General features: G+C 44.6%; 1 protein-coding gene across 1 annotated transcript; it reads right to left on the bottom strand.

The window, feature by feature from the left end:
- Positions 1 to 5,462: 5,462 nt before the first annotated feature.
- On the bottom strand, positions 5,463 to 6,893 carry FOXD1 (forkhead box D1; the record flags this gene model as incomplete). Its single annotated transcript, XM_079702836.1, has 1 exon — positions 5,463 to 6,893. The coding sequence occupies one exon, from the start codon at positions 6,891 to 6,893 to the stop codon at positions 5,463 to 5,465; it is 1,431 nt and encodes a 476-aa protein (XP_079558962.1).
- Between the last annotated feature and the right edge of the window lie 20,116 nt (positions 6,894 to 27,009).

Genomic DNA, 27,009 nt, shown 5'->3' with positions numbered 1-27,009 from the left:
AGAAATAAATGACTCTTCTACGCAGTGACCTCTAAGGCAGTCACCCTACCACAGTGGGCATTTAATCAATCACAATGATGGTAACACAGTGGCGGTGTGATGTAATGGCAACAAAATGGGATTTAAATGCTGACATCCCAGTAGCTGTGACCTTGGGCAAGTCACTTCAAATCTTTTGAGCCTTGATATCTTTATTTGTAAAGTGGGGTCAATAACAATTATTGTCCTATTTCACAGTGTGGTTGAGAGAAGTATTAGTGAAAATCCTTTTGAAAAGTTAATGTGTGCTGAGGGTAGTGACTGGAATAGACAGGAAAGGGGTTCTTGGGTACTGGTAACATCTGCTTCTTGAGCTGAAGCTGGTTACACAGGTGTGCTCACTTCGTGAAAAGTGGTTGAGATTTGTGCATTTTTGTGTATGTATATTATAATTCCCTAAAATGTTCACTTTTAAAAGGTAGAGTAACTCAAAACAGTTTTTAAAGTTAGGATGACAATGCTGAGGACAAAAAAAATTATAAATATGAAGCTTACAGTCTTTATCCTCACTTCTCTTCCTAACTACCTTATCACACTTGGAGACTCCGGACTCTAAACGGGGGCTCGATGATAAGAATCAACTGTTTTCTATGTGTGTTTTTTGCTTGTTACTGAACAGTAGTTTCCTGGTAAAGGAAGCAGGAGGAATGAACCAGGAAGTTTCCTGCATGCCAGAGGGGTCAACAATAAAAAGAAGGGAGCCCAAGCTGTTCACATCAAGGGAAAGATGTGATTAGAGAGATGTGACATGCAAAGAAATTATCTGAAAAGTGAATTCAGTTGGCAAAGTATAAGCCCCAAAGAGCCCTGAGCAGCTGGTCATGATCAGATTCTCCATCTTTCTGTCAAATGTAACTGTATCCGAGTTGGCAGGGTATTTATTGCTAAAGTCGAAGGGCCAGATTTTACACTAAACATATTTACACATTTACATTCGTGGCCCTATAAACACTCCACGTTTCACTGGCCATGACATCAAACACATTTACCAACAAAAAGCATATGCCTAATTACAAAATCATAGGGGAGAAGGGAGGCAAGTGGCAGCTGATGGGCAATGAGCGTGCATGCCTGTGTGTGTATATGTGTGACCCAGCTGCAACACCAGGAAACCAGTAGAGACAAGAATGGATACTGACAATGCCGGGCCCACTTCACTTGGCCTCTGCTCCCCAGGCCTATCTGGTTCAGTTCTAAAGAGGGAAGGGGACCCCTGGCATTCCAATTAGTCCCAGGGCTACCCTCCCTTGGAGAAGCCCAGAGAGACCAGGGTCCTTCCTGGGCAGATTTCTGATTTGGACTGAGTTTGATGCTGATATGACCTTTAATTTGCCCCTAAATGACTTTTCTCAGTCAGTTATAAAGACAGGTGTGAGCAAAATGTGTAGCCAGCAGAGAATTTCTAAACTAAAATTAGAGTTCTTAATTCCTAGCTCTGGGTAGTAACATCACATCCCTACCCATCAATGGCAGTTGTAATAACACTGTTAGCTGCTCCAAGCTTGGTCCTCAGTCAAGCAAGGAAATCAGAGCCACCAGAGCCAGAGAGAGAAAAACAAAACAGGCACAGCCACTGGCCTCAGACAGCCTTTAATAAATGGCACAGGCTGGTATTCCATCAAAATAATCATCTCCTCCAGCTCTCTCAGAGGACAGGCTAGAGGAAGAAACGGTGGGTTAAAAACAAACAAACAAAACTGTGAAGGGCAGAAACCTTCCCCCCAAAGAGATGCTTACTACATTCACTGTAACAAGTTTGATAACAAATATACCCCAAATTCCAATTCCATCAGCAGAAAGTTAAGGCAGGAATGGGCCACTGAGTAGGGGACAGGGAAGCGGAGATGTGCAGACAAGATGCCTTAGTGAGTAAAAAATGGGGAAAGTCCTCACGATTTTTTTCCTTTGCCTCCTCAGTTTCTTTTGCTTTTCTTTTTTAAGAGGAAGGGAAGTGCCTCTTAAATAAATTCACGGGATGGGGATGGAGAGGAAACACGTTGTTGAGCAGAAGCGCTAGCTTCTTATTTTAAAGAAATAAAATAATTACCCAATAGAGAAGAAAGAAATCAACCAAGAAATGATCTAAGGTCATGACACCATGTGTGGTACAAGGAGCAATTCAATCCATAAGGGCTTCATTACCCCCGCAATAGATAACATTTGGCTAAATCTAGCTGCAGATTAAATCTCCACAGCACAACACAGCCCTGAATGGAGAGGCTCCTTTTTGTGTGGTCCTTCTTCGGGAGCTGCCTGAACCATTAGCCCCAATATAGCCCTCTCCCTATTAACTGCAATTCCCTCCCAACTGCGCTTCGGTCATTTGTCTCCAGGCTCTACGGGGGCGTTTGATGAGCAAAGAAACAAGGAGAAGGGGAGAAAAGCGTCGGGTTAATGAGTTGTAGCAAATCCACACTTTGTAGTCGGGAGGAGGAGAGCTGGTGGCCAATGTTTGTCCAACTGGTTTATTTTTCGAGACCCAGCCTATTGAGGAAGGCTTGTTGAAGCAGGCTTCGTCCTTACAAACACACAAACATCCTTCTGTTTGCCTTCAAAGAAAAGGGGACCGGAGCTGGATTTGCATGCGAATGAGGAGCCCCGGGAGGAGACGTCCTTGCCCATCAAAGGCCGCGGTAGCCGGCGGCCCGGCGGTCTTTGTTCCAGCACCTGCTCGCCCCGCGGCCTGACGGGGCGCGCCCCGCTCTCCTGGCTCACCGGGTCCACAGCCCACGGCTCACTCCTCGCCTGCCCCGCGACCCTCGCTTAGCGGCCCACGGCCCACCCCTCACTTGCCCCACGGCCTTCGCTTTCTCATATGTCGTCCGCCCGTCGGCCAGGCCCACGGAGCCAGCAAAGAAGATGGGTGGAACTCCAAACCCTGAGAGTGGAGGAGCTGAACTCGCAGGGCGCAAAACTCGAGACTGAGGCAGGCGGGTCTGCTTTACCTTTTCTCAGGAATCTGGGCTCACGATGCGCTTGCGGGGGAAGCTCCGGGTCCAGGACCGAGGCCAGCGCTGGATCGCCCAGGCCTTCTTGCCATTCTCTTAAAAGCACTGACAACCTGGGGGGTGAAGCCCGTCCCCACACTTTTTTAAAGATGCAGGAATCTGGACAGAGAGAGGGATTAGCCGGGATTCCCAGGTTTCAGGACATCCAAGCATCATGCAAATAATAATAATAATACACACGGTTTTGTTCTTTCGCTCTCTCTTCCTAATTACTTTCAGATATACATTTCAGATTTATGCATTACAGAAGGCTGCAAGGCCCGTCAGCAGTGCTTGTGCGGTTTGGGCTCGGCCTGCTAACGTCTGTTCACCCAGGGCGCCAGTGGCATCCGGACGTTCTGGGTTCCAATGTCTCCTCTCCCTTAGGTGGGCTCGGGTAAGAGTAACTTTGCATATAAGATTTTGTTCTAACGAATTTCAACTTATATCTATATATTTAGTGGTAAATTTGGGGGTGATTGTGTTTACTTTAACCTCTTATTTAACCTCTCCCTAATATCTCATAGGAAAAAAACACACAGAATTTAATTTTGAGGCCGTGAGAGTCAGTTTTTTTCCTCCCTAAAAAGGGAAGGAAGGACAGGGCATCAAGAATGAACGTCACTGCAAAATACTGGACTATAATGAAGTCTTTGTTAATTTGCTAGGTTAAATCTCCAGCTCTTCACATATATACCTGTCCAGATATTTTTTAAAAATTAACAGATTTAACCTCTGCAATCACTGATATTAAGCATTTAAATTACATATTACATATGCCTTGATTTTATCTGAAGCCCACAACATCGGTAGTAATCAAAACTAGAGTTTCACATTTTTTTCAAAGAACTATAAATTGCCTGCAACAAGTAGTCAGTGAAAACAAAATCTGAAAAAAAGATATCCTAAATCACCCAAATTGTATAAATATAGGTAGTTCAGTAAACACCTGATGCATTTTCATTTTTATTCTTTAAAGAGTATACGATCCAAAAATTAAAGGTTTCCCTTACACACTCTAAGTTTTTCATTTAAACTAGAATTTCAAAGTTAAGTTTGCCTTTTAGGATAATAACTTCTTTATGCAACTACTGGAATCCTATCTGTCAAAGAAAATAGTTTTAAATACTAGAGCTTTCAAATACAATTCATTTTATCTATGTAAATAGTTTCTTATTCATGACTTTAAAGCTATTTAACTAATGATCAGCTCTACTAAATTTTTTCTAATAAATTTTTCATCCAAAATTTTCCTATTTGCTTGTGTTGCTTCCACTATAATATAACCTTATGTTGCAGAGTTTTTACATATATATACAATATTGTGCTCAAAAAAGAGTGGCAGTTAAATGGAGTGAGAACTCAAAAATAAATTTTAAAGTTCTGTAAAATTATCAGTATCTTAAAGAACTGTGGCTTTTATTTTGAGTAGGCTCAATGCTCTTCAAAATGGAATCAAATAAGATTTGAAATGTATACCAAAGTAACTTTTATTTGTAGTCGTTTAAAAACAATTTCTGATCTCCTGCAATGGTTTTGACTTAGAAAGTATAAATGGAAAATCATGGCATGATGCTTTTGTTGTCTTTGAAAATATTATTTTTCTATTTCATAATGGGTTCCTACTTATCTCACAAGGAAACTTTTTTAGCAGAAAAGACAATAAAATAAGAAGGGGATGACTGAAGCCGATTCTTTTTGAGAATTTTCTTTGAAAATTAAGCATTTATTTCTTAAAAAAAAAAGTGTAAAAATCTTACATTAGAATAGTACAATAATAATTGCCAGTCAAAATTTACAATACTCCTTGCAAAGAATATGCAGTAAGTACAAAATAAAAATTCCTCATGTCTATTATGATACAAAACACAGGTTAAAATAAGAAATGATAGTTCTTTTTTCCTTATGTAAACATGTTAATCATTTTTTTTCTTTTCATGAAAAAGTACACCAGACAAGTGTCCTCAAATAAAAACTATTGCTTCTCTGGCATTCTTCGGGACCTTTACTATTTTTGTATTAATCTTCTTTTGAACATTACCGATCCTTTTTTTTTTTTTTTTTCCTTTTAACGCCTGGACCTGAGACTCTCTAGACCTCAAAAAGGTTTAGGTTTTAAAAATTTTCCCAAAGTCAAGGAAGCCCCTTGTGCCTAGACAGGACGGATCCCCACCAGCACCCTCTTCCTCCCCGCCCTAGGTTGGGGGGCTGCAGCATAGGGCGACTTTGCATAAATAAGAGGGACCTGCAGAGCAGAAAAGCGCGCCCTAGCAGTTGCCAGACACAGTCTCATCTGAGAATCCAAAGCGGTGGAATGGGGGCGCGAGGTCGGGAAGGGCCGCGCCGGGAGGAGGGAACAAAACACAAAACCACCCAGATGAAAAAAGGAGCCGGGATTCCTACCTTCTCTTTCTCAAGCGCGCTAACATAGCGTTATTAACAATTTGAGATCCTAGCAGTAAAGTTCTCGACACTGGACAGGGAAGTCCCTTGGTGCAGAGTCCCCAGGGCGGCGGACGAGGAGACGGAGGAGGCGGCGGCGGCCGCGGCGGCCACGAGGGAGCGGGTGAGAGCGGCGGCCGGCCCCACGGCCGCCTGAGCCGCGCAGCCGCCGCCGCCGCCGCCGCCGCCGCCGGACCCGGGCGCGGACGGTGTCCCGGGAGAGGGGGAGGGCGAGGCCTGCACGGCGACGGCGGCCTGCGCGGCGGCGGCGGCGGCGGCGGCGGGGCCCAAGCTGCCCCCGATGATGCTCTCGATGGAGAAGGGGGAGCGCGCCAGCGCCGAGGCGCCCGGGCCGCCCGCCTTGGCCGCCGAGGCCTGTAGGGGGCCTGGCAGGGTGGCGCCGAGCGGGTGAGGCCGGTAGCCGAAGGCGGTCCGGGCCAGCTCCGCGGCCGCGCCGTGGGGCGGTGGGGGCGGTGGGGGCGGCGGGGGCGAGTGCGGGTGGAAGGCGGCGGCGGCGGCGGCCGCCGCGGCGAAGAGGGCCGAGGGCGGCGCGTAGGGCGGCAGCTGCAGGCCGTAGCCGCAGCCGTAGGGGCTGTAGCCGTAGGCGTGCGGGGGCGGCGGGGGCGCCGGCGGGAAGAGCGCGGCGGCGGCGGCGGCTGGGTCCCCAGCGCCCCCCGCGCCCCCGGCGCTGCGCAGCAGCAGCGACTCGGCGGCGGCAGCGGCGGCGTTGGGCGGGAGTAGCGGCTGCCGCTTGAAGCGCTTCCTCCGGCGCAGGAAGCTGCCGTTGTCGAACATGTCGGCGGACTCGGGGTCGAGCGTCCAGTAGTTGCCTTTGCCGGGGTTGCCGGGCTCGCGGGGGATCTTGACGAAGCAGTCGTTGAGCGAGAGGTTGTGGCGGATGCTGTTCTGCCAGGCGGGGAACTTCTCCCGGTAGTAGGGGAAGCGGCCGCTGATGAACTCGCAGATCTCGCTCAGCGTCAGCCGTTTCTTGGGGCTCTGCAGGATGGCCATGGTGATGAGCGCGATGTACGAGTAGGGCGGCTTCACCAGGGGGTTCTTGGCGCCGCCGCCCGCGCTCACGCCGCCGCCCCCGCCGCCGCCCGCGCCCGCGCTGCCGCCGCAGCCGGTCCCGGCCCCTGCCACCGGGGCTGGGCCCGGGGGCGCCGGCGAGCCCCCTGTCCGCGGGGCCAGCAGGATGTCATCGTCGTCCTCCTCCTCCTCCAGGTCCTCTAGCTCGTCTTCCCCGGCGTACGAGCGCCGCCGTCGCCGCCGCTGCGCGGGGACAGCCAGCCGGGGCACGCCACCGCCGCCCTCGTCGTCGTCCTCCTCTTCCTCGTCGTCTTCGTCCTCGCCCTCCCCCACCACGTCGATGTCTGTCTCCTCGGCGAGGCCGGAGGCATCGGACATCTCCGTGCTCAGGGTCATAGCTGTGGCGCGGCGGCGGCGAGGTGGCCCATAGGGGCGCCGGGCTCCGGGCTCCCGCCGCGCCCCAGCCCAGGTCCCGGGCGGCTGGCCTGGCCTGGGGGCGCCACAATGGGGGGCGCCGCCGCTGCTCGGGCTGCACAGCGGCGCCCGAGGCTTGCGCTGCGACTTTGTAACTCCTGCGCCGCCGCGGTAGCCCCAAAACCAACGCGCTCGTTTGGCTCCGCGCGCACCCCGCCCGGGCGGGGGACTTGATCTTCCTCCCTCCCAGCGGCCCTCGCCGGCTCAGTCGAGGAGGGGGTGCTGGGGCTCCCGCGAGCAAGTCACAGCTTCGGGCGCCCGGTAGGATGCGGGACGGTTGAGAGTCTAGGGACAGAGATCAGCGAGGAGAGGGCTGAGTCCAGGAGAGGGCGGACCTTTCCTCTGCTTATAGCAGAAGGAGGCCTGTCACATGGTGTGCACGTCAGAGCGCTACCGAGGCAAGGGAAAGGAAGCCTAGGAAAGCAGACCCGCTCGGGAGAGAAAGTTCACCCAGAGGAGGGAGCAGCAACTGAGAAGAGGGGGGAGGAGACAGGACCCCACCATTCGTTACCGAAGGGGCTGAGACCTGAAGTACGCGCAGGCCCGCGGTGGTCTGACCAAGGGCCGATGCACGAGTTAAGAGTTCCCAGTCTCCTCTTCAATTATCCCTCAACCCAAACCTCAGAAGCGCTCCCGGGACGCGACGGTTTGACCACTCGATGGCCTATCGGAGCCGTCCAGCCAGGAGATAACCACCCCGTCGTCTGAGGTGGTCCCCGGGGAAAGGCCCTGAGGTCTTCTGCGTTGTTCCATATCCCCCAGATAGGGCGAGCGGCTCCCCACCGAATCTGATGAGAAACCCCCCAGTTTAAGCACAATAATAATTGTTTATTGACCTTTTAACCTGTCCCCTTCGGTTCTTCTCCAAAGACGTTTGTTTTCCACCACCTGTTAATAAAAATGCTGTTAAGCTGACGTTTTAGTCACTTATCTGCAACTGAATGCCCTAGAAACTTGACAGCTAAACTAAGCTGCTCTAATGAGAGGATCTGACAAATTTCATGGAAGTAAAGAAAGTAACCATTGAATGCAGAGAAGGAATAGAAATTTTTAGTGAAAACCCAAATACACACCAGAAAATGCATCTAGGAACGACATTAAAAAGTTCTTTCATAATGGGATATGGGATTCTATAGTTATCAGTAAGAGGAACGTTCTAATCAACACTCTACAGTAATCTCGAAATACTTAAATTACTAAACGTGTACACATATCTCTACTCAGCCAGGCTTAATAATAGAAACTACAATGATAAAGACTTTCACACCAGCTTTAGAAAAAAATTTTTTTTAATCCACTAAATATTTCCAATAGGTACTGGTGAGAAGAAACGAAATCATTTTTTAAAAGAAGATTCAAGTTCTGTTCAGCCCAATTTTCCTTTTCAGGTGACAAGGTAGTGGAAATATTTCAAATACGATGGTATTTTAAGAACACCTATCTTTGTCACCAGCTGATTTTATTTTGGCTAGTGGGAAAATCCTAATAGTTTGTGGAATTCATACATAGCCATACCTTTTGGACTTTTGCATTTCCTAAAACACTTTTATTTCAAAGTGGGGACCTTGCCTCAAAATTTTAGCTTCCTGATTAAAATGATCACTTGACAAGAACTGAGGATCATAAATCAATGGCTTTATGTAGGAACAATCATCAGCTGCCCTTGTGTATATCATTTTATGGATCAAGCAGTTTTCACGTTTCCAAACGTTTCATTACTCCCCTTATCAATTACAGAGCCTCAAAAATAAACTGTTACCCCACCTGCGACTTATTTTTAAGTCAAGTTTTTGTTGCTCAGGACAGCTATCAACCAGTGATAGTTACAAATGACCCATAAAGTCCATCATAGATCTTTGGAAGATGTATGAGAACGCCTCAAAGTCCTAAATAATTTTTCACTGACTCTCGTTTGATACATGGCTGAACCATCTAATTATTGTAATGGGCTCAGCATTAACCTGAGCCAACATTAATCAGCACTATTAATCAGGCATTACATTGCTTTGTTGATGTAGCCAGGAGTCCTTACCAAGGAGTTCACTTTTACATTTGAAAGTTTAAGTTTTATAAGTACTCAGTCGTTATCTAAATAAACACCATGATTTTCGCTGCACTGAGGGTTGGTGTGTGGCGAAGTGTTTAAAGCTGAAACGGAGAGGAAGAATTTGTTCGCAGACCGTTAGTTACTTTAGATGATCAGTTACAGCCGTCATTCCGTTCTGCTACCACCTCCGTGGACTTGTCTGACCAAGGAGAGCGGGGAGACTGACTTTACAGTTCCGTTTGTAACCTTGCCCGAAGGTCCTTCCCCAAAGGGTTAAGAAAGAGCTCATCCCTGAAAACCTTTGAAAAAACGTGGCAAGTTATCTTCTGGCCACTCAGGGGAAAGCGTTAGGATTTACTGGAGGTTAGAGCGGAATATCAATCCAGGAGAAGCGCTGCAAGGATAGAGAGCGTTAACGGAGATTTGGGTGAGCTTTACTAAAGCCTCGTGTTTGTGCACGCCACTTGTTTTGTTTGCTTTAGTTAAGCTACACGTTTGTATGCCACCTTTAGCTCCGCGCTCGTGAAATTCCCCAGCGCGGAAACCCAAGCATTTCTTCTCCCGCGCGTCCCCCTTTCGCCTTCCTTGTCCCCTACCCGCGGGCCTTCCGTCCTAATGGGCTCCCAGCTCTCGGCCTCGGCTGGGAAATCTCCATTCCCACCCCTCAAGCTGGTACAAGATCAAGAAACTTTTCCTTGTCGCGGGCGGGGGGCGCCGCGGCGACCCCCCTCCGGCGCGCCCAGCTCGCGCGGACGCGGAAAGCGGCGGGGCTCTTGCGGGCCGGGCGGTGCCCTCATGGGGGAGGCCTGCCTCCTGGCGGCGGCGCGGAGCTGGCCCGGGGCTGGCCCCGAGCCGGAACGCGGGAGGCAGCGGGCGTTTTACGAGTGTGCCGGGTGGGCTCCCGGGCTTCCCTCCCCCTGGGCTTTGGGCGGCAAGGCTTTTTCTTTCTCGAGGCCCCACGTCGCCTTCTCTGCGGCAACTGGAGGCGTTTCCCTGGACTGCAGGTTTCGGATATTTTCCTCTGGCGGTTTGGGTGCTCTAGAAGGCGTCCCGGAGTTATCGGGGATAAGGCGGCGCAGGGGCAGAGGAGGCGGCTGAAGCCTCGAGAGGCACCGCTTCAGCCCTTTGCCCTCGGTCCCCGGACCGCGAGCTCCACAAGGTCCAGGGGCTTCCTTCGGTGGGCGAAGGCTGGCAGACTTGGGGGCGTAAGCTCCCGGGCGGGAAACTGGACTACTCTCTCCGGCCCCTAGCGCATCCCAGGCGTTTACCCATGAACGTGAATATGAACGCGTTTCCAAATTACGCGGACATCTGGGGCTCTCTCTCCTCCAAGAGTCTTTCCACTCGCCTGTATTGAGATACTACTTTGTGCCAGGCATTCTGGTTTTTGGAGAGCGTAACAATATAAGGAGAGTTCCTGTGTGACTCATGTCTCATGGGGAAGCCAGGCAAACAGATAATTATTATGCCTGCTGAGAAGTGCTTTCTGAGTACCCCAGCCTAAAGTGGGCGATGCCTCGGGGTCCCTGCCTGCCTTTGGCTCTGTTCTTTCATCCTGCGCTGCCCTTCTTGTGCCTGTATGCGTCTTCTCTTGTTTTTTTAAACGCGAGCGCCTGGAGGCCAAAAAGGGCTCTATTCGTTGTTTTTTGTTTTTCGGTGTGTGCGTGTTCACATATGCGTCGCATATAACTTGCCATTTTAAGTGTAGGATTCAGAGGCGTTAAGTACATTCACCTTGGTGCAACTACCGCCACTATCCATTTCCAGAACTCTCACATCATCCCAGGCTGAAACTCTGTACGGTTTAAAGAATAACTCCCATTCCACCCCACCCCCACTCCCACCCACCCCCCCCCCCCAGCAGCTTGGCAACCACTATTCTACTTCCTGTCTCTATGAAATTGACTATTCTAGCTACCTACCTCATATAAATGGGAGCATACAATATTTGTCCTTTGTGTCCGGCTTATTTCACTTAACATAACGTCTACAAGGTTCATCCATGTTGTAGCATGTATCAGAATTTCATTCCTCAGGCTGAATAATAGTCTGTTGTACATTATGTATACCACATTTTGGTCATTCATTCATCCATCAGTGGACATTTGGGTTGTTTCCTCCTTTTCTGTTTATTTTTGAATTTCCACTTACCCAGCTCTTTGTAACACTCTGCATGCACTAGGCACTCAATAAAGATGTGTCTGTTAATTTTCCTACATCTTTTTCATTCCAGAAATCCTCAAAGGATCCCCATTGTATTTTGCTGTGCCCTTCTGGATTTGTCACCTTAACTTGCTCACAATTTTGAGACTTTCAGACTCAGACTCTGCACATTATCTTCAGTTTTAAAAAATAGTAGAAGTTAAGACTCTGCTAGAATTAGTTCCTGGTAAAATTAGTTCCTCACACACACACACACACACACACACACACACACACACACATACACACATGCACACTTTTTACATCCTTTTTACTTCTTATGCCTTCTTACCTGTCCTAAATCCTTGAGGGCCCAAGATGATTTTTCAATGTTTCTCTGGCTGTCCAGGCCCTCCACTTCTCCATTCTCCTGTGGTGTAATATTACCTGCCATGAGTGTTGGTTCACACGTGTCACTAAGCTAATTTCAAGGTCACAACAACCAGTCAAGTGGGTACCTCATGTGATGGCTGAGGAAGCAAAGCAGGCTCTTGAGAGTTGCCGCTGGCCGTTACGGAGGCAGCAATGGCAGAGCAGAACTTTCCAGCATCATGTCCCAGTTCTAGCGGCCTCTCCCAACACAGGACTCCATGAGCCAGCCTCTTTCCCCCACTCCCCGCCCCGCACCCAATCTACTTCTTCAGGACCAGTTAGGTAGTCTGAAAATAAGTTCAAGGCAAAGTATTACTGGCTGACAGTGGTTGGCACCTCTCCCAAGAGTAGATGCATTTTAACCCAGGAATTCTGTTGATAAAATGCCATAATCCAGTTTCAAATGGTGCATCTTCAGGCAGTGTAGTTGGGAGGTGAGATTCCTTTGCGAAGAAGATATGTTAGTGGTTTCCTGGGTCTTACTAGGCAGTCTATGCTTGCACAACAGTTCCTTAAACAAGCATTTCGTGGCCTGAGCAGGATTCAGAAATCCTCGAGAATTCAGAATGTCTGCAAAGGTCTAAATCTGTGTTTTATAACAGTAAAATTATTTACACTGACTCAGGAATTTTCATTACTGCAGTTCAGCTGGACTAGCCCTCCTGCCCCAACACACACCAACACAGGCTTATTCAACTCTGGGTCTCAGTGGTTTGCAGTGACACACATTTAAATTTTGCACCCCCAAATCAAAATTTCAAAAGGTATTTTTATCGTGAATTTAATTGCAAAATATACGCAACTCCATTCCAGAAAGAACTCCTCCATTTGGAAGTCATCTTCAATACAAGACCCTCAAGAGTCCGTGTGTGTGGTGCTGTAATCATCTAGTGTTTATTTACACTGTTTAATAAATTAATTTCCTGGAAATATATACAGTACTTTAAATTCTAATATAAGAATTTAAAAATAATATTACCACATCTAGAAAGAGCACACACAATAATAATAATATTAGCACATCTAGAATTATTTTTTATTTGTAGTTCATCCAGGGGCTGTCTGTGAAGAGAAATCTCTCTGCTTGGGAAGAATGGGGCTCTCTAAAGGGATTCTAGGGGCGCAGCTATCTATAGGACACACTGAAAATGAAAAGAATTCTTACAAGACCACGAGAAAGCCTTGTCTTGAATTGAAATTTTTTTGTGTGCTTAAAATGTATACAGTGACCAGCCTCCTCTCTCCCTCCTTCTCTCTCTCTCTCTCTCTCTCTCTCTCTCTCTCTCTCTCTCACACACACACACACACACACACACACACACTCACTCTTTTTAGCCTGATGTTCAGGCTTAAACCAAGGCTAAACTACATGCTCTACATATGCAAACACACCAAAAGCTCGATGTCTGCCCTCAGGGGCAACCCTGCACCTGACACCATGGTCTGACATCAAGCTGCGGGAGGTGAGTAGAGACAGGGGAGGTTTGTTGCAGTCAAGTACAAACATAGTCCCCTGTGCAGAAAGCACTTTAGATGTCTTCCACTAGAGGCACATGTGAGTGAATCTCCTTTGCTAGAAAGCTTTGGTTGGCAGCCTTCCAGAGCAGAAAAAACTGAGAAAGGTCCTAAACCCAAAATTTACAGAAGAGTAAATGCAAATAATGATCAATAGTTAAAAAAAAAAGACATGCAAATTAGAAAATGATGAAACGCCATTTTCCTCTATCAAATTAGCAAATTGCATGAGGGTGATGGGTGTGATTGTAGGAACTCAATCATATGCTGCCTTTGTAAAGTGTAAAGTGGTGCAAACCTTCTAGCAGACAACTTGGCAATGCAAAGCTTGGATCTTACGTGCCATTTTCTTTGATTCATTTATTCTAGGATCCTATTCTAAGGAAACAACCAGAAATATGAACAAAGATTTAAGTACAAAAATATTTGTTGCAGTGATTTTTTTAAAGGGAAAAAATTGGAAACATTTTAAATGCCCAGGAGTTAAATATATTACTATATATGCTTAAGGTGGAATATTTTATAATCATTAAAGATTAAGTCTGTGAACTATTTTAATAACTTGACAAAACTTCAAGATTAATGGTAAAAGTCCAGAGAGAAAATTATATGTAATACTTTATCAATTATTTAATATACTATACATGTAAATTGTATGACTGGAAGGAAACATACTAAAATGTCAACTGGTTATTTCCAGGAAGTGAAATTATGGGTGGTTTTTATTTCGTTATTTATATTGTACTTTTCTATATTTTTTCCCCAAATTTCTCACAATGAGCAATTTCCAAATTGCTGAGTTCAGACACCTGAAGAGCACAATTAGTGTGAAAGAAAGACTACAAACTGAACGGTTTATATAATCTGAAGCATGATTATTGGAACAGACACCAAAAATTTAAAGTAAGCATGATAAACATCTTAAGGAGGAAAGGAAATTTATTAGTGACATTAAGCAAGAAAAATAATTTTTTAGGGCTTCCCTGGTGGCGCAGTGGTTGAGACTCCGCCTGCCGATGCAGGGGACACGGGTTCGTGCCCTGGTCCGGGAGGATCCCACGTGCTGCGGAGCGGCTGGGCCCGTGAACCGTGGCCGCTGAGCCTGCGTGTCCGGAGCCTGTGCTCCACAACGGAAGAGACCACAACAGTGAGAGGCCTGCGTACCGCAAAAAAAAAAAAAAAATTTTTAAACCCTAGTGGAAACACTGAGTATGAAGAATGTAATAGACAAAATAAAGAACAAATCAATGGAATAAATAGCAGAATGGGTACAGCTGACGAATGGATTGAATTTGAAGATCAATTTGAGGAAGTCTCCCAAAAGCAGCTGGAAAGGACAAAATTCCAGCTCATGAAATCAAGTTAGTGAGTTGCAGTCAGCATTGACAGAGAATAGAATCAGATGGGATGGGATGGGATGATGGGATGGGAGGAGATGGAATAGAGGAGAGTAGAATAAAAAATAGCACCGAATGACACATAAAAATGCTAAGAATAGTTTGTGAAACTTTTACTTCAGTTATTTTTATATTTTTTAATGTATGTGTGTGTACTGAGTCGCCATGTAAAATGAAATCTCTCAGTGCAGGTCACAGTAAAAAAATGTTTGACAGCTACTGGTTTTTAAAAAATATATTTATGCCATGATCTTGCTATTCTTTTCTACCTTCTCTGGAATTTTGCTCATAAATTATCCTTTTTTTCTCTTAATGCTCATCTCAGTTTACAAACATGTTCCAACCTCCTGTATCTAAAAGTAAAAACATGCAAAACTGTTCTTCTCCCCTGAATGTGCCAATGCAAGCTAGTGTCCCCTCTCCCCTTCCGCTCATCACCTAATGTTTCAAAAGGCTGGTTTGTCCACATTGCTTCCAATGTCATCTCTTGCCCACCTCTTAGACCCTCACAGTGTCATTCCAACTCTGAACACCATTGCTATATTAGTCAATGTGCCATGGAAAAGTCTGGCCGTGCACATTTAGGAAAAGCTGAGTTAAATGAAGAAAGCAGTTGCCTTTACTGCAGCACTTGGAGTTTTTACGTATAAAGTGCATTGTGATTCTTCTTCCAGAGGCATATAGATGCAGTGTAATATTTTCCAAGTTTATTTTACTATGGAACACACGTTTGGGAAATGGAGCTCACTGAAATAATATGATAAAGAGTTAACAATGATTTTCTAATGGCCCAGAGTAAGGATTCCTCTCATTTATTTACTTAACAAATATTTATTCTCTACCATGGGGCAGGTACTGTTCTAGGCACATGGGATATATAAGTAAACAAATGGACAAAGATCTCTGCCCTAAGGAGTTTTATATATTTAGCAGGAGAGAGACAGACGATAAGAAATTTTAAAAATGAATATATTAATTAATAGATTACTTCTATAGTATGTTGGAAAGTAACAGATACTGTGAGGGAAAATTGTAGAAGGGGTAAGAGGGTTGGAATGGTGGCAGTACAGTATGGAAGAAACAGGTAGGTTACAGTTTTCAATAATGACCAAAGACTGGGATAATGATACAGCTGGATGTCTGGGGGAGGAGAAATCAAAGCAGAAGGAATAGTTACGGCAAAGGCCCTAAGGCAGTGAAACGGAGCAGGACCTTATGGTCCTTCCCCCAACCCCCACGTCCTCAGCCTGCCTTTTGTATGTGGAAAAAGTTTAGCCAAAGAATAAGTTTAATCAGAGAAGTGAGAAAATGCAGAAACAAAGGAAAACAGTCAAAGGAGACCAAATAATAATAGTTTGGTCAGTAAGCAAAGCCAAGGATCTTTAGTTCCCCCTCAAGGGCTATAGATAATATTCTGAGACATATCCTGTGAACTGTCTTATAGATACTGAAACCCCCATCAGGTGAAAGAAGTGAACTACATGATGACCAGACTGTAGGCATGACATAAGCTGCCACAATTCCGAGAATTTGCTTCAAAGAAATGGAAACAAACTGACCCTGGAACTGAAGACTAACTGTACCTAAAACAATCAAGATGACGCTGGTCAGACCACCGCATGGTCAATTTCAAGATGCCTGTCAGAGCTGATGGTGCTGTTTCTGCAGGTAGCCCCCTCCCTCCGTTGATAAAAGCTCTTGCCCCCTGGTTGTTGGCGGGGGGGAGTTGGCCTTTGGATGGGAGCCCGCCCTTCCTCCACCCCCACCTGTTGCTGGCATCCAAAACAAAGCACACTTTCCTTTCCATCAACTTGCCTCTTTATTGCCTATTGAGTGGCGAGTAGCCGGACCCCACTTTCAGTTACAGCAGGACCATGCTTGTCATATTCAAGGAGTGGCAAGTAGGCCATGGTGGTCTAGTGGAGTGAGCAAGGGGGAGAAGGATACAGAATGGAAGAATAGGAGATGAGGTCAAAGGGGTGTGGGATGGGAGGAGGCAACCATGCAAGGCCTTGTAGGCATTAGAAGGACTTGGGCTTTTACTCTAAGTGAGATGGGGAGCAATTGTAGGGTGTCAAGTAGAGCAATAACCTGCTCAAACTTAAATCCTTAAATCCTGTAAAGGGTCCCTCTGGCTGCTCTATTAAGAATAGCCTATATCGGGTTTCCCTGGTGTCGCAGTGGTTGAGAGTCCGCCTGCCGATGCAGGGCACACGGGTTCGTGCCCCGGTCCGGGAAGATCCCACATGCCGCGGAGAGGCTGGGCCCGTGAGCCATGGCCGCTGAGCCTGCACGTCCGGAGCCTGTGCTCCGCAACGGGAGAGGCCACAACAGTGAGAGGCCCACGTACAAAAAAAAAAAAAAAAAAAAAAAAATCCTATATCAAGCAAGGGAAGAAACAGGAAGACAAGTTAGGAAGAGATGGCAGCAATGAAGGTGAGACCTGCTGGTGGCTTAAATCAGGGGGATGACAACGGGGATGGTGAGAAATGGTTGAATTCTAGATGTATGTTGAAGAAGGAGCTCACAAGATTTCCTGACATTGAATGCAGGCTATAAGATCAAGACAGGAGTCAAAGAATCATCTCATCTGGTCTTTCCATGGCATTTTTGGCACTGCTCCATCTAAGCTTCTTTTTTTACTCCTTCCTCACCTGAATGTTGGTGTTCCCCAAGATTGTGTCTTCAACTCTACCGCATTGTATATTCTATGTCTTGGTGAAACTATCCACCCTCATAGCATTATCTGTTATTATTAGGCAAATAATAATGCCCCCATGTGCTGCAGTGTTGTGTTTCCAGTTGTGTGGTGGACGTATCTACCTGGACTTTGTGCTGGCAACTCAAATGCTCTCTTCTGACTTCAAACCCACTACTCATTCTGTATGCCTCATCGCTCCTATATCAATCTTCTTGCCATCTTGCCAGTAAGAACCAGTTGAGGCTCAGATCAACTCTGATTCCTCCCTCACTCTACAATGTCTAGTTTGCTACCAAGTCTTTTCAGTTCTACTTTCTAGAAGGCCTGGCTCAAATGCCGTATCCTCAGAAATCTTACCCAACCTCAGCATTTTAAGAGTATTTTTCCTACAAGTTTTATAGTTTTAAGTCTTAAATTTAGGTCGTGATCCATTTTGCATAAATTTTTGCTTATGGTGTGAGGTATAGATAGAGGCTTATTTTGTTTTGTTTTGATTTTTGCATGGGTATATCCGATTGTTCCAGCACTGTTTCTTGACAGGCTAGCCACTGAATTGCCTTAGCATCTGCTAGTGGGAAGGCAAAATGGTACGACCACTTTGAAAAACAATTTGGCAGTTTCTTAAAAAGTGAAAAATACACCAACTACATGACTCAGTCAGTCATTCCACTCCTAGCTAATTTTTTTAATGCTTTTTTTTTTTTTTTTTTGGCTGTGTTGGGTCTTCGTTTCTGTGTGAGGGCTTTCTCTAGTTGCGGCGTGCAGGGGCCGCTCTTCATCGCGGTGCGCGGGCCTCTCACTGTCGCGGCCTCTCTTGTTGAAGAGCACAGGCTCCAGACGCGCAGGCTCAGTAGCTGTGGCACACGAGCTTAGTTGCTCCGCAGCATGTGGGATCTTCCCAGACCAGGGCTCGAACCCGTGTCCCCTGCATTGGCAGGCAGATTCTCAACCACTGTGCCACCAGGGAAGTCCAATAATTTTAAAATAAGAAAAAAAAGTGGAAAGCATGTTCACTTTAATCTTCTTTTTTTATTTTTTTATTTTTTTTATTTTTTTATGTTTTTTTTTTTATTAGTTTCTGCTTTATAACAAAGTGAATCAGTCATACATACACATCTGTTCCCACATCCCTTCCCTATTGCGTCTCCCTCCCTCCCACCCTCCCCATCCCACCCCTCCAGGCGGTCACAAAGCACCAAGCTGATCTCCCTGTGCTCTGCGGCTGCTTCCCACTATCTATCTACCTTACGTTTGGTAGTGTATATATGTCCATGCCTCTCTTTCGCTTTGTCACAGCTTACCCTTCACCCTCCCCATATCCTCAAGTCCATTCTCAAGTAGGTCTGTGTCTTTATTCCCGTTTTACCCCTAGGTTCTTCATGACATTTTTTTTTTTAATTCCATATATATGTGTTAGCATACGGTATTTGTCTTTCTCTTTCTGACTTACTTCACTCTGTATGACAGACTCTAGGTCTATCCACCTCATTACAAATAGCTCAGTTTCATTCCTTTTTATGGCTGAGTAATATTCCATTGTATATATGTGCCACATCTTCTTTATCCATTCATCCGATGATGGACACTTAGGTTGTTTCCAGCTCCGGGCTATTGTGAATAGAGCTGCAATGAACATTTTGGTACATGTCTCTTTTTGAATTATGGTTTTCTCAGGGTATATGCCTAGTAGTGGGATTGCTGGGTCATATGGTAGTTCTATTTTTAGTTTTTTAAGGAACCTCCATACTGTTCTCCATAGTGGCTGTACCAATTCACATTCCCACCAGCAGTGCAAGAGTGTTCCCTTTTCTCCACACCCTCTCCAGCATTTATTGTTTCTAGATTTCTTGATGATGGCCATTCTGACTGGTGTGAGATGATATCTCATTGTAGTTTTGATTTGCATTTCTCTAATGATTAATGATGTTGAGCATTCTTTCATGTGTTTGTTGGCAGTCTGTATATCTTCTTTGGAGAAATGCCTATTTAAGTCTTCTGCCCATTTTTGGATTGGGTTGTTTGTTTTTTTGCTATTGAGCTGCATGAGCTGCTTGTATATTTTGGAGATTAATCCTTTGTCAGTTGCTTCATTTGCAAATATTTTCTCCCATTCTGAGGGTTGTCTTTTGGTCCTGTTTATGGTTTCCTTTGCTGTGCAAAAGCTTTGAAGTTTCATTAGGTCCCATTTGTTTATCTTTGTTTTTAATTCCATTTCTCTAGGAGGTGGGTCCAAAAGGATCTTGCTGTGATTTATGTCATAGAGTGTTCTACCTATGTTTTCCTCTAAGAGTTTGATAGTTTCTGGCCTTACATTTAGGTCTTTAATCCATTTTGAGCTTATTTTTGTGTATGGTGTTAGGGAATGATCTAATCTCATACTTTTACATGTCCCTGTCCAGTTTTCCCAGCACCACTTATTGAAGAGGCTGTCCTTTCTCCACTGTACATTCCTGCCTCCTTTATCAAAGATAAGTTGGCCATATGTGCGTGGGTTTATCTCTGGGCTTTCTATCCTGATCCACTGATCTATCTTTCTGTTTTTATGCCAGTACCACATTGTCTTAATTACTGTAGCTTTGTAGTATAGTCTGAAGTCAGGGAGCCTGATTCCTCCAGCTCCGTTTTTCGTTCTCAAGATTGCTTTGGCTATTCGGGGTCTTTTGTTTTTCCAAACAAATTTTGAAATTTTTTGTTCTAGTTCTGTGAAAAATGCCAGTGGTAGTTTGATAGGGATTGCATTGAATCTGTAGATTGCTTTGGGTAGTAGAGTCATTTTCACAATATTGATTCTTCCAATCCAGGAGCATGGTATATCTCTCCATCTATTTGTATCCTCTTTAATTTCTTTCATCAGTGTCTTATAATTTTCTGCATACAGGTCTTTTGTCTCCTTAGGTAGGTTTATTCCTAGATATTTTATTCTTTTTGTTGCAATGGTAAATGGGAGTGTTTTCTTGATTTCATTTTCAGATTTTTCATCATTAGTGTACAGGAATGCCAGAGATTTCTGTGCATTAATTTTGTATCCTGCTACTTTACCAAATTCATTGATTAGCTCTAGTAGTTTTTCGGTAGCATCTTTAGGATTCTCTATGTATAGTATCATGTCATCTGCAAACAGTGACAGCTTTACTTCTTCTTTTCCAATTTGGATTCCTTTTATTTCCTTTTCTTCTCTGATTGCTGTGGCTAAAACTTCCAAAACTAGGTTGAATAAGAGTGGTGAGAGTGGGCAGCCTTGTCTTGTTCCTGATCTTAGTGGAAATGGTTTCAGTTTTTCACCATTGAGGACAATGTTGGCTGTGGGTTTGTCATATATGGCCTTTATTATGTTGAGGAAAGTTCCCTCTATGCCTACTTTCTGCAGGGTTTTTATCATAAATGGGTGTTGAATTTTGTCGAAAGCTTTCTCTGCATCTATTGAGATGATCATATGGTTTTTCTCCTTCAACTTGTTAATATGGTGTATCACATTGATTGATTTGCGTATATTGAAGAATCCTTGCATTCCTGGAATAAACCCCACTTGATCATGGTGTATGATCCTTTTAATGTGCTGTTGGATTCTGTTTGCTAGTATTTTGTTGAGGATTTTTGCATCTATGTTCATCAGTGATATTGGCCTGTAGTTTTCTTTCTTTGTTACATCCTTGCCTGGTTTTGGTATCAAGGTGATGGTGGCCTCGTAGAATGAGTTTGGGAGTGTTCCTTCCTCTGATATTGTTTGGAAGAGTTTGAGAAGGATGGGTGTTAGCTCTTCTCTAAATGTTTGATAGAATTCGCCTGTGAAGCCATCTGGTCCTGGGCTTTTGTTTGATGGAAGATTTTTAATCACAGTTTCAATTTCAGTGCTTGTGATTGGTCTATTCATATTTTCTATTTCTTCCTGAGTCAGTCTTGGTAGGTTGTGCATTTCTAAGAATTTGTCCATTTCTTCCAGGTTGTCCATTTTATTGGCATAGAGCTGCTTATAGTAATCTCTCATGATCTTTTGTATTTCTGCAGTGTCAGTTGTTACTTCTCCTTTTTCATTTCTAATTCTATTGATTTGAGTCTTCTCCCTTCTTTTCTTGATGAGTCTGGCTAATGGTTTGTCAATTTTGTTTATCTTCTCAAACACTTTAATCTTCTGATCAGGCCAAAAATTCCACACAGAATTTTCTCTTTTCTCTCACTCTTTTTTTTTATTATTATGGTAAAATACACATAACACAAAATTTACCATCCTAACAATTTTTAACTGTATTGCTCGGTGGCACTAAGTGTCTTCATATTGTTGTGCTGCCATCCATCCACAGAACTCTTTTCGTCTTGCAAAACTGAGATTCTGTACCCATTAAACAGTAGCTCCCATTCCTCCCTGCCCCCTGCCACCCCCTCCCAGTAACCACCGTTCTACCTTCTCTGTATTTAATTGACTACTCTAGGTACCTCAAGTAAGTGGAATCATACAATATTTGTCCTTTATGTCTTTTTTCACTTAGCATGTCTTCAAGATTCATCCATGTTGTAACATGTACCAGAATTTCCTTCCTTTTCAAGGCTGAAAAAATATTCCATTGTCCATATATACCACATTTTGTTTATCCACTCATCCATGGGCGGACACTGGGTTGCTTCCACTTTTTGGATATTATGAATAATGCTGCTATGAATATGGGTACACAAGTATATCTTTGAGTCTCTGCTTTCAATTCTTTGGAGCATATACTCAGAAGTGGAATTGCTGGATTATATGGGAATTCTGTTTTTAAGGAATTGCCATACTGTGTTCCATAGTGGCTGCACCATTGTATATTCCCCAAAACAGTGCACAAGTGTTCCAATTTTTCCACATGATCACAACACGTGCTATTTTCTGTTTTTTCACTTTTTTATAGTAGTCATCCTAACAGGTATGAAGTGGTTCTTCTCACTTCTTAACACCACTAGTGAGCTTGGAAAGCATCCCTCTTACCTTCTGCACAATACTCATGAGTGTGAACAAGCATGTGCTTGAAAAAGAAACTATACTCAAGAAGTTCTCAGATAACAGAACCACAGTCTCATAAGGTCTTTACAGGGTAGTCAAGAAAGGGCCTGTAAGAAACACACACACACACACACACACACACACACACACCCTCATTCCACTTATACAGAATCTGAGTTTCCACTTTTCTCCTTATTCAGCACTTTTCCAGCAAGCATAACAGTCATTACCATACTCTGCCACTAGGGGCAATATGTCTCCCAAGCAAGGCGGATGTGTGTAGGTCAAAACTCCCTCATCCCTTGGCGGGGTGGGAAAGAACAGAAAGGAGTTTAAAAGACCAAGGAAACTTTTGGGACTGAAGAATATGTTCACTATCTTGACTATGGTGATGGTTCCACCGGTATATACCTATGTCAAGACTTAGATTCTACACTTCAAATATGTGTATTGTATGTTGATTATTCCTCAGTAAAACTTTTTTTTAATTCCCCCATGCCTGACAAAATTTGAAAATTTTCAAAATGAATTTTCTTAAAAAGCAAGGAAAGGCAAACCAAACACCAAAAAGAAGAGTGAGCTAGGAAATAACTGGGGGCAGATTTACGGATTACATTCTCCTTATGTTTGATACTTAAGAGTCTGATAAACACAGCTCCTCAGTGCAGATGTGTCAATGTCTTCTTTCCTACCTCTGCTCGTTAGGGATTCAGACACTGAACTTGTGGGGCAGTCAGGTTGGCAGTGCTGCCTAGTTTGGTTGAAATTTTAGATCCTGCCACAATCTGCTTCCCAGTTCTTCTTCTAGAACAGCCAATACTTATCACCCCCTGACAGGTTGGCACTTTTGCTTTTTTTTTTTCCTGGACTGTGTCCCAGATGAGGAAAGTACTGCCTTATGGAGCTCCGAGATTCCTCCCCTGCTCCAGGCAAATTGTAGTAACCTTGATAAAGTTTGTAACTATCTCAGAAGTTGTTCTGAAATTCCTACCCTCACCCTTGAGCCACTGCTCCCTGTCTTGTTCATTTTGTCTTAGATTCATTCATTAGGTCTATTAAATTGACTTGAGGCAGAGTCACCGATTGTTCTTGACCAATGTCTGGGCCTAATGTCACAAAGGGCTGAGAGAAGTGAGGACCATCGTCTAGGACCTAAGGTACCTGATGATTTCAACAAAACACGAGTCACGTAAAATAAAAATTTGTGAACAATGACATGTTGCCAACTACTAAGTAATGAATTATTTCCAAATTCCAAATTTCCAAGTTGGCTTGAAACAACTTTTTTATTTTATTTTTATTTTATTTTATTTATTTATTTATTTTTGCGATATGCGGGCCTCCCACCGCTGCGGCCCCTCCCGCTGTGGAGTACAGGCTCCGGACGCGCAGGCCCAGCAGCCATGGCTCACGGGCCCAGCCGTTCCGCGGCATGTGGGATCCTCCCGGACCAGGGCACGAATCCGTGTCCCCTGCATCGGCAGGCAGACCCTCAACTACTGAGCCACCAGGGAAGCCCTGAAACAACTTTTTATTATGCTCACAACTTCTGTGAGTCAGGAATTCACAAGGACCATAAAGGGGTTGATATATCTGCAGTACGTGGGGACTCAACTAGGAGGATTTGAAGGCTGGAGTGACCCAGGACTGCGGACAGGAATCATCTGGAGGTGTTTTTATTTACACCTCTAGCAGTTGATGACAGCTGTCAGCTGGGATTGTCAGCTAGAACACTAACATGTGACCTTTTCAGTAGGCCTGGGCTTCCTCACAGCATGGCTGACCAGTCTCCCTAAAGAACCAATGGAAGCTGTAATGCCTTTTATAACCTAGCCTAGTAAGTCACATATGTTATTTCCATAGTAGTCATAACTCCCCCAGATTCAAGGGGAGGGGATTGTATTAGTTTGTTAGGCTGCCACAATAAAGTTCCACAGACTGAGTGGCTTAAACAACTGTCTCACCATTCTGTAAGCTAGATGTCCAAAATCACGTTGTTGGCAGGACTGGTTCATTCTGAGGGTTGTGAGAGAAGGATCTGTTCCAGGCCTATCTCCTTGGCTTATAGGTAGCCATTTTCTCCCTATGTCTCTTCACATCACGTCCCTCTGTGTGCCTCTGTGTCCAAATTTCCCCCCCTTTATGACACTGGTCATATTGGATTAGGGTTCACCCTAATGACTTCATTTTAACTTGATTACCTCTGTAAACACCCTATCTCCAAATAAGGCCATGTTCTGAGATACTGTGAGTTAGGACCTCAACAAATGAATTTTGAAGGAAACAATTTAATCCATAAGATGAACATAGACCCCAACTTTCAACGAGCAGAGTGTCAAAGTCACCATGTAAAGAGTGCATGTGGGATGACAGATAAATGGATAAAGAAGATGTGGCACATGTATACAATGGAATATTACTCAGCCATAAAAAGAAATGAAATTGAGTTATTTGTAGTGAGGTAGATGGACCTAGAGTCTGTCATGCAGAGTAAAGTAAGTCAGAAAGAGGAAAACAAATACCATATGCTAACACATATATATGGAATCTAAAAAAAACCAATAAAGGTACTGATGAACCTAGGGGCAGGGCAGGAATAAAGAGGTAGACAGAGAGAATGGACTTGATGACATGGGGTGAGAGGGTGAAGCTGGGGTGAAGTAAGAGTGGCGTCGACATATATACACTACCGAATGTAAAATAGTTGGCTGGTGGGAAGCAGCAGCGTAACACAGGGAGATCAGCTCGGAGCTTTGCAATGACCAAGAGGGGTGGGATAGGGAGGGTGGGAGGGAGGCTCAAGAAGGAGGGGATATGGGGACATGTGTATGCATATGGCTGATTCGCTTTGTTGTGCAACAGAAACTAATGCAGTATTGTGAAGCAATTATACTCCAATAAAGATCTATTAAAAAAATAGTAAAAAAATAAAAAAATAAAAATAAATAAATTTTTTAAAAGTGCATGTGGGAGATAGTGTCACTTGCCATCACTGGAAGATATAATCTACCACATCATGATATTAAAAAGTTTAATAATGAGAACCTATTACAGCTTATATTGTTCGTTTCATATAAGTCAGCTCACAACATACAAAACGTAATTTGGGGGGGAACTACTATCATATGTTTCATATTTTTATAGCGGTCAGAGAGCTCAAATATCAACTGTTTGGTTCCAAACAAGACACCTGGAACCTCTATGACTGACTCTTCCCCGAGGCAATGAAAAGCTGTGCTTCAACAGCTAGTGCTTCCTAACAGAACTTCCAACAAATTATTATTTCTGGCCCAAGGATTCACTCTACTTTAAGTTCCTTTGCTGATTTGCTTATTTGTAGTAGACACTCACTATTAGTGCCTGTAGTTCAGTCTTGACGAATCTTGTCTTCACTCAGAGGAATTCATCCCTGTTAGTTTTATTTTACGTGCAAAGTAAATTTAAACATGTATTATTATCCATTTTTGGAAAAACAAATATTAATAAGTATGTACTGTAACAGTAAATCCTATCATGCCTCGTTTGTTACCATTATTGTTACTTCTTGAGATGACTCGTACAGTGCCAAATAAACTTTACACACAGGCGGGGCTCCTGCCAAACCCAGATCAGTATTGGTAACACTCATTGCCCGAATGCACAACAGCAGATGTTCTGCACCACCAACCATTGAATAAAGATTGCACAAAAGCCAGTCTCGAAAATCCAAACATTCCTTTTAAAAGTGGGGTAGGGAAAAAAGTGGGGTAGAAACCTAGTTACCCCACGATCCACTGGACTCATTATCCAAATTGCTTTTCAGTACTGCTCACTCCTGCCATTTTGCTTTTCCCAGCTTCTTTTCTACTCCTCAGTCTTTCCCTTCCTGCTCACCTGGGGAGACACCCAGACCTACTGAATTTGAACCTCTAGAAGTGGGGCCCAGGAATTTTTTTGGAAGTTGCCCAGGTAATTCTGGTGATCAGCTGGGTTTGCCAACTACAGGTCAGTGTGATCAAATTCAAGTTCCTTAAGCTTAGCCTAAAAAGGCCCTCATCCCTGCTCAACCCTACAGTGGCATCGCCTGTCACTTCCCATCTCATGATTTACCCATAACAGTCCTGAATACCGATAGCTCACAATACTCAGTACACTGCTTCACCCCGCTGGGCCCTTGTCCTGGCTGAAAACCCTCTGCCCACCTTGACTGCCAACCTATTCTCCCTCCAAAATCCAGCTCCAGGGTCTGCTTCCATGAAGTCTTCCCTGACTACCTCACCTCCACCCCCATCCAGAATTAATCCTTCCCTCTGTATTCCAACTGTACTTCATTCACAGAGCAATCAGCACACAGTGCAGAAATATACTTGCTCACCTCTCTCCCCTGCTAGAGTATAATCTACTTGAAGGCAGGTTCTATGCCATGTTCACCTTAGTATTCACAACATCTAACCCCAGGATGAAATGAATTAGTGAAACTGGTTTTATGAGGGTGAGCAAAGGAGTCCTTTGTCAAGCAGGTTAAGTCTCCTTCTTTGTGTGATTTGTCACTGCTTGTGTGTTTTGTCACTCTGCCTGGCCCTGAAGTGATCAGGGAGATTATCTTTCAGCATCTAACCCAGTACACACTAGCTCCTTCCCTCAGCAAGAAAGCAGGTCCCTATAAAAAGGCAAATAGATTTCACCTGCAGGTATAACAAACTTGAAGGGCATTAGCACCCAAGGAAATCTCCCAGACCAAGGTGCTCTGGTCTCACTTGGCACGGACACTTGCCTTTCCTCCTTCCCCTCATATTTCATGCTCCTGTTTCACAGCCCAGACAAGAGGGGCTGATGTTTGCTTTACATTGCCT

Source organism: Hyperoodon ampullatus (genome assembly GCF_949752795.1).
Source record: "Hyperoodon ampullatus genome assembly, chromosome: 4".
Taxonomy (NCBI): domain Eukaryota; kingdom Metazoa; phylum Chordata; class Mammalia; order Artiodactyla; family Ziphiidae; genus Hyperoodon; species Hyperoodon ampullatus.
Note: the sequence above shows the minus strand (reverse complement) of the source record. Positions and strands in the feature narration are given on the sequence as shown.